General features: G+C 41.5%; 2 protein-coding genes across 2 annotated transcripts; both read right to left on the minus strand.

Annotated features, from left to right (window-relative positions):
* Positions 1-2,130: 2,130 nt before the first annotated feature.
* Positions 2,131-4,266, minus strand: LOC119804974 (serine/threonine-protein phosphatase PP1-gamma catalytic subunit-like). Its single transcript, XM_038316748.1, has 2 exons — positions 3,201-4,266; positions 2,131-2,358 (listed from the first exon to the last, which is right to left on the minus strand). The coding sequence occupies exons 1-2, from the start codon at positions 4,141-4,143 to the stop codon at positions 2,288-2,290; spliced, it is 1,014 nt and encodes a 337-aa protein (XP_038172676.1). The 5' UTR covers positions 4,144-4,266; the 3' UTR covers positions 2,131-2,287.
* Positions 4,267-7,232: 2,966 nt separating this feature from the next.
* LOC119804248 (melanoma-associated antigen B17-like) lies at positions 7,233-8,264 on the minus strand. Its single transcript, XM_038315723.1, has one exon. It carries the CDS (start codon positions 8,262-8,264, stop codon positions 7,233-7,235), a length of 1,032 nt encoding a protein of 343 aa, XP_038171651.1.
* Between the last annotated feature and the right edge of the window lie 3,080 nt (positions 8,265-11,344).

Genomic DNA, 11,344 nt, shown 5'->3' on the forward strand with positions numbered 1-11,344 from the left:
CAACTTATCAGTGGGTGAACTCAACCCTCGCGGTCCTGACTTCCTTGCTCATGTTCTCCCTCCTTCTGTTCTTTATCTGGACCTTGGTAGCTCAGTCCAATGCTCCAATGTGGGTCTCTGTCTCTATCTCCATCCATCGCAGATGAAGATTCTCTGGTGATATGCAAGATATTTATCGGTGTGGCTATAGAATAAGGCCAGTTCAGGCACCCACTCCTCTGCTGCCAAAGGAACACGCTGGGGACATCTCCTTGGACACCTGGGAACCCCTCTAGAGCCAAGTCTCTTGCCAACCCTAAAATGGATCAAAGGATTAAGATATCTTCATTAATGAAGATATCTTCTTCCCTGCTCCCATATTCACCCTTCCTCCATCTCAACTATCCCATTTGAGAGATTTATTCATTTCTTCTACCTTTTTTTCTTCTCCATTTCTTTAAAGGAGTTTTTCACATCCTGTTTAAGGTCCTCTATTATTTTCATAATATTACGTTTAAAATTGATTTCTTCTGCTTCTTCTGGAATAGGATGTTCAATTCTTCTTGTTTTGAGATCCCTGGATTCTGGTGTTGTCATGTTGCCTTTCAGGTTGTTGGAGGAATTCTTTCATTGGCACCTGCCAATCTCTTCCTTCAAATGCAGCCAGGAGAGTCTTGTTCTCTTGGTTCAATCTTTGCTGTGACTGACTGTGTACTTGAGAAATTTTCTCGGTCTGGACTCTCTTAAGGCCCCTCAGCACTGGAGCCGGTTATGCTGGTGGATCTAAGAATCCTGCAGATTGAAAGGAGTGACTTCTGCTTGGATCTCCTCAGTGCAGAAGCAGGATCTGTTCCTGGGCCAAAGACCTTGCAGACAACAGGGCAGGCTTGGAGGAGGCAGGGTCATGTGGAACAAAGAAGCCCCTGCAGCAGGAGTTGGAGTTGCCCTACACTCCATTCCGGGGACCTTCCAGCCAGGTGGGCATACTCTCACCCTTCTGGGTGGATCCCCTCAGTGCAGGAGCGGGAACTATTCCTGGGCCAAGGACCTCGCAGACAATAGGGCAGGCTTGGGCTAAAAACTCTTATCTATATATTAGATACACAGCAATGTGCATATGAACAAATGAATAACAAGCTTATATAAAGAACTCTTTGAATAATCTAATAAAATGAATATTTGAAAAATAAGTGTAATAGAAGATATTCAGTGGATTGCAATATAAGAAAAGGAGAAAAAGGGAGACATGGTGTGTTTTGTAAACCAGAATGTAAAGATGGTGCACATCGATGTGGAAAGAAATACCACCATAGAGCTGGGATATACTCAATCAGAGATAAATGGAAGGAGCTGTCAGATTCTCTGAGAACATGGCAGGCTCCAGAGGAATTGCAGTGAAGAGATATCCCGGAAGTCATGGGCCAGAAGTGCACCCTAGAGAAGTCTCAGGGGATGTTGTAATGGTGCAAAGAGCCACAATGGACAGAATGCCAGTTACTGCATTCTGTTCATTTTTAGGTACCATGGACCTAGATGCCTAGATGTAGCAGGCTCCTAAGAACATGAATCCTAAGTCTAACAACTTGATTTTCATTTTTTTTCAGTTTCCCTTTATAGATTTTCTTTAATTCTTTGACCTTTATGGCCTGTTTATTGCCTGAGAATTATGTTGAAAAAATATTTTTAGAGACAAGGACTGCCTCAACTGAGATGAAAAAATATGTGGATGCTAGACATAAAAATTAGAGCTGAGATCCAGCACATCTACCTACCAATCAGCCTTTTGAACTTGAGAAAATTTCAATAGTGCTTGATAAGCTATGCCCTATCAGAATACATACATTACATACAGACTATAGACAAAGTGACTGGAAAACAATGTGCAGCATTTGCTAAATTGCAGTTATTATTCTGAACACAGAAGAAGCCTTTGATCACACAAAAAATTATATATGAAATGATATATAAAGCATTCTGAATCAGACTTTCTTCCTTCCTAGTAAGTACATCTATGTAAATTTTTCCCTGGGAGAGCAATGATTTCAGGGTTTGGTGGGCTTCTCTCTCTCTCTCTTTTTTTTAACAGGTTAACAAGCTCGCATTTAATAAGTCTGAAGTCATTCTCAGCACATGGCATTGTACACGGGCATCTGTGGAAACAGATTCATTTTTAACAGGTCGTCGTTTAAAAAAGTCATAGATACTGTGAGTTCTGTATAAACGGGTGGACGGCAAGTTAGTTCCTTTTGATTTATAAGCCTCAGCGTCACCGCAGAATAAAGAATGTAGCCAAAGAAAGCGCTATTGATCACTCGTATAGGACAGTGTTGTTTCTATAATTTGAAGCTTTCTGAATGGACGGGTTCAGGCCTGATCCAACTGTAAAAAGATCACTCAGTAAATAGACTATCTGGGAATTGTACAAATTGTCATTAACTTCCATCATTAATAGCTTACCCAGCACTATATCACTATTGCTATTTAAAGTAAAAACCTGCTTCTGAGTCCCCACGGAGGCAGCCTGTGCACGCAGCCTCGATGCCCTGGCCACCTCATGTCCAGGGCGTGCCAATACAGTCCAACAGAAACTTTGGCTTTAGGAAGGAATCACAAACATTGAAAAGAATGGCTTTAATCGTCATTAAGAGTGCGGTGGGAGGGAGTGTGCTTCAGACAGTCTGAGCAGTGTGGGCAGCAGGTCACTCCTGCCACCAACGCTGCAGACACTTTGTACATGATAAGACAGAGGAAAAGCAGTCCCTTTCAAACAAACTTAAAAAAAATTGTTCACAGTGGTTCGTATCAACAGAATGTATTTATGACAAATACATGTACAAACTCACGCACCCTAGGGCTTTCTTTATATCCTAAAGAAAACAAGCATTTACATTATTCATGATTCATACTAAATTAAAAAAAGGGTCAATTGTACACTTCTCCCTCGGTCAGGATAAACTGCCGAGGTGCATAGCTTAATACCATCATCAGAGTTGTCTGCAAAGGGAACAAAAACGCTTTCTTGAATGAAGTGCCTTTCACTCGCTGCTATAACCAGCAAGTGTCAGCAGGAACCAAAATGAAGGAGGGCCCAGCAGGTCTACCTGGGCAAGCTGACCATTACACATTACAGTTTTAAAATGAAGGTTATGTACGCTATGTTACAAGTCCCAACTAGGCAGTGTCAAGTGACATCTATTTCTTTGCTTGCTTTGTGATCATACCCCTTGGAGGTGTAACGGGTCTCGTGGCGTTGGGCTTCTTTTTCTCTGCAGGCTTTAAAATCTGGAAAGAGCACATGAGGGTCTCATCCACACTCATCATGGCGCCTGCATTGTCAAACTCGCCACAGTAGTTGGGTGCAGAAAACAGAGTGACTAACTGCCTCTTTGCAAAAAACTCATACCCATCTTCAACCACCTGATGGGCTCTACATATAAGATCCAAATCATGCTTATGGAGAAATTTTGCAACCACTTCTACACCAAATGTGAAGGACACTCCTCTGTCATTTTCACCCCAGCCTAAGACATCTTTATCGGGGTCAGACCACAAAAGATCACAAAGAAGACCTTGATCTGGTACATCAGTTGGTCTCATAATTCGCCGAATCTGCTCCATAGATTGAAGATCTGGTGATAAACCTCCATGACAGCAGAATATCTTCTCATCCACGATGGCTGCTATCGGTAAGCAGTTAAAACAGTCTGTGAACGTTTTCCACAGCTTAATGTTGTATCTTCTTTTGCATTCATCGTAAAATCCATAGATTCTATTGATGCTGGCACATTCATGGTTCCCTCTGAGAAGGAAAAAGTTCTCTGGATACTTGATTTTGTAGGCCAGCAAGAGGCAGATCGTCTCCAGTGACTGCTTGCCCCTGTCCACATAGTCCCCGAGAAACAAATAGTTGCTTTCTGGCGGGAAGCCACCGTATTCAAACAGCCGGAGCAAATCATAGTACTGCCCGTGAATGTCACCACGTATCTTGAGAGGTGCTTCAAGTTCTAGAAGGATAGGCTGACTGAGGAAGATCTCCCGAGACTTCAAGCAGAGTCCTCGGATTTCGTTCTCCTGTAGCTGGACATTCTTGCCTGGCTTGGACCCCCTCACTTCCAGCAGCCGTTGGATGATGCTGTCGATGTTGAGTTTGTCGATATCCGCCATCGCCGTCCCGCCACCGACCCTCCCGCAGCGGCGCCGCCGCCGGCTCGCGCCCGGGTCTCACACGTCCTCCTTCCTCACGCCACGAGCCCCACGAGAGGTGGTGGCGGCGGCGGTGGCAGCAGCAGCCGCAGCGGGTCCCCCCCCCCAGCCGCCCCGCTCCCGGCTTCCTCCTCCTCTCGCCACTGGAACCACGAGCGGTGGGCTTCTCTTGTTAGGTGTACTTGGTGTCAAGACACAAATACTTTAATCAATTTTACATTCAATTCTATCCATCCTGTTTCTATTTACATTTATAGTTGTTATAACAAAATCAATTAATGTTGGCCATTTGAAAAACAACATGATTTTATATGGCCAGTTCTTTAATGGAATCTAATTTTTTAAGTTCAAGATGAAAAAGATCCAAACAGTAGCTTCTTTTACTGTGCTTCTCGGATACTTTGGATTGAGAATAGGCACAAATTGCCTGCCTTGAAAACAATGTTGTGTACAGCAGTCGAAAGAGAATTGTGGAAAACTTCCCTTCCTTTCTAGATGGAGCTATCTCTCTGTAGCATTTACAATTTCCAATTGTCAGAGACATTGACTCATGGGCCTGCGTGAGTTGCCCTGCTCAATTATGGTGACATTCTGTTTCATAATGCAATGGGATTAGAGTAAGGACTTTGAAAATAATTGGATTCCAATGATGGTGTGAACGTGGATCCCCATTTTGAGATTATTGTTGATATACTAAAACAGAAAATACAGCTTTCTCATCTCTTTTGCTTCTCCCCCCCCTCTCTCTCGTCTGTCCCACTTCATCCTTTCCTCTTTTTCTTCTCTTTCTTTGTTTCTTTCTCAATACCCTCTCTCCAAACCCAGATATTACCCTTCTCAAAAACTGGATCTATTTCCACCTTTGTCTTGTACCTCTAGAACTGTGGAAATGAAATATTGTTCAAGTGATCTTCTTGATCTCTAGCATTTATGAGAATTTGCAATAGCAATCAGCACAGTGTTAAAATATTTTGTCTTTCAATTCCAACACACCCTGAATGTAGGAAATTTACCTGCCATATCCAGAAGTCCAGTTAGTTCACCTTCCAGAATAAATGAAAATCATCAACCTCTAGGGAATTGCTGCTTTCTACAATGCCTCAACTCCCTTGCTCTCGTAATGTTCTGTGACTTTCCTGGATTGAGGTGACAAATGTGTATATGCTTCAAACAGGATACCTACATTGCAATGAAATTTTTCCACTAGAGTCCAGCTTAGTAGACCAATACATTTATTAGCGATACTTACAGAGATATATGTGAAGGGTTTGTTACAGTATCATGGATTACTAAGTCAAATGCATAACCAAAAAGCCCAACCAAGCCTGAGTATTGACTACTTAAATAACAATGACTGTAATTCCATGCAGTATTCCCAGGATGTTCAGCTGGTATACTGTCTCCTCCAATAACAGCATGTTACTGCTTATCTAACTTTGGGGAGGGACTTTATAAATCTTGTTTCCGTTACTTACAGAATTTTATGGATAGTTTTCCTCCCTGTTGAACAAAATATTTCATTTTAGGAGAAACTGCAGTATATAGGTATATCATACTCAGTCTGTATAGTGTTACCTGTGTGTATATGAACAGTAACTTTAAAAAAAAAGAGGATGCCAAGAATTTCAAAGAGGGGTTTCATAGGAGTGGGTAGAGTGATGAAAGGGGAGAGGATAAATGATGTATTTGTATTATAATAAAATTAATTAGTGTTTTCTATGGAAAGCAATATTTAATCTGGAGTGGAGTTTAGGGGGGCTGCTAAACTTCTGCTATATTTCAAGGTTCAAGATTAATCTAAAGCACTTTCCATCCAAGTTAGCCTTAGCACTGCTTTCATCACCACCAAATTTGGACCCTGTCCTTGTTTTTTAACGAAGTTACTACCTGGTTTAGATGCCCTTCAATAAAAGAGAATTTGGCTGTATGAGCCCATTCTGAGTGACAGACAGTTGTCTTCTTGGAACTACTTCTCAAAGGATTATCATATGTTTTTTTTTTCCTCAGAAAATCTATGTATTTAATTGTGTGACTTGTGCAATGTATTCACCTGTACTGGGGTAAACACATGGACTCTGAACACTTCTATTACATGCAGGATTTCATCCTGGTACACTCAAAATTCAAAGGGACATTTATGATTCATTGCCTGTTCTCACTTAAACTTTAAATTCTGTGATGTACTATCTGGTCGCTGTTCACCAACTCACACTATCTCAAGGGGTGCCCTTCTGACGGTCTGGCCTTGATCATCACTCCCCTAGCCTCATGTAACCCATCATGCAGTGTCAGTCAAATTATAGAGTGTTGACAGAACTGAAATTTCCCCATGCTCTAAATTACCACAATCAGAAAATGGGTAGCTGTATCAATCAACATTTTCTATTCTTTTGCACACCCTTCTTAGGGCTTTCTATCTTCCTCCTTCTATATAGCTGCTGGGAAATTCTAAGTCCCTGTGGGCAGTAGATGGTTCTTTGTTGTCATCAACAATAATGTGGTGGGGAGCAGCTACCAAAGAGCTGATGCCCAATGAATGACTGGGGAAAATAATGAAATGACAAAGAGACTGGTTATGGGGGTTAATGTATCACAGTTTATTTTCTTACAGATATTTAATAAAGTAATAAAACCAACTTCGGTTCCATTAAAATTTACAAATAAAGGCAAACCCAACAGAGACATGGATGAATTGACCCCTTTACTTTGTTTCACCAATTGCTACACATCACATTCTGTGAAACTCTTTCCCATGCCATGTTTTCTTACACTTAGAAGAAATCTGTGAAGATTTTCCAATGAATTTAAAACCCCAAAGATCTTGCAATTAAACTTGACAAAGCACAATAAATGTGGCAGACATAAAGTTAAGAAGCATTTATGAAACAAATTAATCTTCAGTTGCAGAAATACTAACAATGTAACAAAGAAAGATGCTTCTACTCTTCCTATGCATATTCTTAGTGTTGTTCTTCCAACTCATAAACTCCCCACTACTCAGAAGACTGGCTGTCCTTCCCAGCACAGTAACAGCTATACCTAAGGGCCAGCTAAGTGTGGGAAGAGCTGCTAGCTTGGGCATGGGAGGGAATCCTGGCGTGATGGTAATGAGAAGCCTCACCTCTCCTCGCTGCTCTCTCAGCATGGTTACTCAGAGCCTCCTCATACTGTTGAGGGTAGAAACCAGGCATGGCATTTCTTATCTTATTTAAAATATCCAGAACTTTTGTCCTGGTGGTTTCATTGCGGGCCCTGGGACCCCACAGGAACTCATAGTGTGGGGGATCACTACCAGTCACCCGGCGGTACTCCACATAATTTTGCTCAACTAGTTCTATGGTGATGAACTTACGGGGCTCCCCAAAGATTAAGTGCCTCCTCCCAGGATAGAGCCCCTGCATTTGGAGGAATTCCCAGACCTCCTCTTCTGTGGCACGGCCGCCTTTCATCATAATCATACCCAGGAGGGTCAGTGTGAGACCTGTCTTTGGTAATTCTTTCCTGCCACCCTGATTTGCCCTACGCGGGATGGGTAACTTGCTAACAAGAACATAGAACTGAGAGTTATGTGGGTCAACCTTCAACTCCAGACCATAGACCACCTCCAGCTGATAGGTGGCTTTCTCCAGGATGCTGGGGAAATGCACCTTGTACTTCCTGCTGATCAGCTTCAGCATCTCTTCCTCCTTAGGTTGCTCATCCTTCTGGTATTTCTCCAGGAAGTAATGAAGTATCTTGCTGGCCTTCCTGGCAATAGGATCTCTGCGTGCAGCCTGGATGGCTTCTGCTACAATGCAGACATTTGGACGCCTGGCATCAAAACCTGCAACAGAACCCTCAGCACCACCAAAATTGGAAAGTGATTGGGACACATCTAACTCAGGAGAGCCATGGGACAGGGCTTCCTGGGACTCTTGAGGAGTGCTGACATCAGGGGAGCTAGGGGCATCTCCCTGGCCAAGAGTAGGGGATGTTGCTTTCTCCTCTGCAGCGGGCTGAGCACCCTGGAGATTCTGCCTCTCTTCCCGAGTCTGCTGCCTTTTGGCTCTGGAGCGGCTCTTGCTCTTGCTGCCCCTAGGCATGATGCTCTGGGTTGGCAGGCAGGAGTGCTGAAAGAATCTGGGGTCAAGGAGGTGAGAGAGATACTATGTAAACATTACTAGGTGGAGAGCAACTTCCCTTTAAAGAGAGTCCCCTCTGCTACTTTTCTAAGGGTACCTTTCTGGATTCAAACCCCTTTCTTACTCCCTTGTTGAATCTACTTCATGAGAAATCTGTGGAGAGAATTGGAGTTTGTTAGGTCACTGCTTGGCAACCAAAATTCTAACTTCCTAGGGTGAGCAAAGGGCTTCCTTTAGGGCCCCAATTTAATGCCCTTAAAACCTTATGTTCATTTCTAACTATGTTTGGATCCCCATTTTACTCTGTTGGTCTGAAGTTAGTACTACAATCTTCAACAGTAAACACAGAGAGGGAATTAAGGCAAGCCTTACTCAAGATGTCTGACACCACCCAGAGGACACCAAATAAGGCCTGAACTTCTGCAAGCCCACCCCACTGTCTCCTTCTTTGGAACAGTTTCCCTGATAGCCCACCTCCTTGTTCTCCAATGGACTAAGTAGGGTAGCATCTTGGCCCTTAGGCCAGCTCGACCCACCTATGCTACATTGGGGAACAATTCTTTATTCAGGCCCACACACAGAATGGAAACTCTCCAATATTCACATCCCGACTTCCCCCTTTTTCTGTAAACCCCACAACCTCTCATCTAGACTTTTACTCCATGAGAAGAATGAGGACCATTAATGACAACAGACCCTAACTGCCATAATCAGGAGTACTGGAGCATAGTGCTGGGATCAGGCCGTTGCTCGGCCAGGGTGGGTTGTGAATTTAGGAATCTATAGTGGGCTGTCACAGTTTTAACTCATCACCCAAAGCCATCACTCGGAAAGATTCTCACTTGAGTAATGGCAAGGCGACCACGACGTCTCAGACCACGGCCCTGGAAGTACAGCCTCCGGCAAAGCGGCAGGCGCAGGCTGCAAAACAGCAAAGCGGAAGTTAAGGCCTTCTGCTTCCGCTCCCTGCCCCCACCCTCTGTCGCCTCCTACTGAGCTCGTGGTCCTCTAAACAGAACTCCATGGAAGTTAATACAGTTTTTACAGGAGGAGAAATCCCATAGAAAACAAACATTTTTGATGAGTTTGAGTGAAACTGGGTTTTTTTACCCTTATGATGTGGGCCAATGGGTCTCAGAAAATAGAATTCCCATCAGAGTCCTGACTAGGAAGATGGAGTGATTCCTAGTCCAACACCCGTGCCATGACCCAAGTATAAAATATAGCTAACAGTTCAATCTTCATGTTTGTGATTCTGGTTCATGACTGCACTGTCCTTCTCCTCTCCCCTCACCTCTTCTTACCTCTTTTCCTCACTCACCCTGTATTTCATTATCTTCTTTATTAGTTTTCTGGCGGGTTCTCCCTGTGCCAGCTCAAATTGTTAATGGAACTCACCAAGTCTCAAAGTTGCTTAGAAGTCACTATCTTCTTACCTCTGTGTTCCCAGTACAAGTATTATTTTATATCAGCATCCCTGGCATTTCTCATTTTTTTCTTATGAATAATTGTGTCATTTTATATTGGGGCTTTGAAACCAAGTATTTCTGTATAATAGAAACTCCTATGTACTCTAATGAAGACTTAAACTCACAAGTCACCTGCTTCTGCATCTCCGGAGGTGTGAATCACTACATTAACTTTCTGATGTTTACTATAGTTGTTGAAAATTTTGTATTTCCAACAGATGTAGATAAGGATATTTTTGCTTGTAACCTCATCAAAATTCTCCACTTCCTCTTGTTCTTTACCATGACATAGCAGTAAATCTATTTTTTTTTTTTTTGGTTTCTTTCCTTTCTTATGTACACAGTTTCTTTCAGACTTGCCATTCTCACTCCAATGAGAGGAAGTCACAGTGCTCTAATGATTTGTTCCCCTAATAGATAAAGGTGTTGACTGTTTTTCATTCATTTATTGGCTGTTTATAGTTCTTCATTTGCAATGATAACTCTGTCAGTTTATTGAATATGTATTTTATATTTTGCTATGCGTTCTCCAATTCTTTCTATATTCACTGTATTAAACTTGAATAAAACTGATAAAGATTCTATGCCATTCTATGTACTTTTTCCTCTGGACGTTTGTTCTTTTGATATGCATTATTTTCATTTCCTGTGAATTCCACTTGGCAATTTGTTATAGTATGACCACAGCTTTTGAGTCCAGATATTTAGAAGTTTATTGTCTGTACATATATGTTTAATTGTTTTCCATAAATTTCCCTCTAGAAGTTTCAACTTTTAAATCTTATATTAATTTCTTGGATCCAGTTTGAGTTGTATTTCATGAAGTATGAGATATGGATATAGATTTTTTTCATTTTTAATTTTTTTAGTCTTTATGTGGATATCCAGATTTCCCAGCACTATTTTTAAAGTAGATTTTTTTAATTATTAGTTTCTTTGCCTTTGGCATACAGGTTGAGAATCTTTGATGCATAAGTTCTTATTTAAGTGACAGCACTATATATACTGTTACCACTACTCTTGCTTTTATGTATTCTTACCTCTTTTTATTTGTTATTTTTGATGAATGTGAGTGTCCACTGTCGTGTTTCATTGAGTTGTCAATAGTATAGTTTAGGTCAAATATCTAAGAATTTCAAACACTGTACTGTATATTGTTCATGTTTCTGTTAATATATTCACTGTATACTTTATGAAATGGAAATTTGATAAAAGCTATTGGCATGAATGAACTTTTAGGAATTTTCAAAGTCTTTTATTTACTTCTAAACACAATTACATCTGTTTTCAATTTTATGGTTGCAAAGCTTTCCAATGAATGATGTTTGTAATGTGATATTCTTCCTTTCCTTGGACACTCTTATTTTTCTTTCCTGAATTTTTCTTTTCTTATGGATGAGTATTTGTCTACATGGATGTACTAAGACTGTGTGTGTACCTGCTGCCTGTGAATTTCAGAAGAGGTCATTGGATCCTTTAGAATTGGCCGTGAGCTGTTATATGGGTACTTGAAATTGAATGTTCATTGACCACAGGAGCAGTGAATGCTCTTAAATATTAAGATACATCACT

Source organism: Arvicola amphibius, chromosome X, assembly GCF_903992535.2.
Source record: "Arvicola amphibius chromosome X, mArvAmp1.2, whole genome shotgun sequence".
Lineage (NCBI taxonomy): Eukaryota > Metazoa > Chordata > Mammalia > Rodentia > Cricetidae > Arvicola > Arvicola amphibius.

Bases quoted from the DNA above. Each gene is read 5' to 3' on its own strand.
- LOC119804248 (XM_038315723.1), bottom strand. From the start codon at position 8,264: ATGCCTAGGGGCAGCAAGAGCAAGAGCCGCTCCAGAGCCAAAAGGCAG.
- LOC119804974 (XM_038316748.1), bottom strand. From the start codon at position 4,143: ATGGCGGATATCGACAAACTCAACATCGACAGCATCATCCAACGGCTG. The intron at 2,359-3,200 runs GTATGATCACAA...ATCTTTTTACAG, and splicing joins ACCCGTTACACCTCCAAGGG to TTGGATCAGGCCTGAACCCG.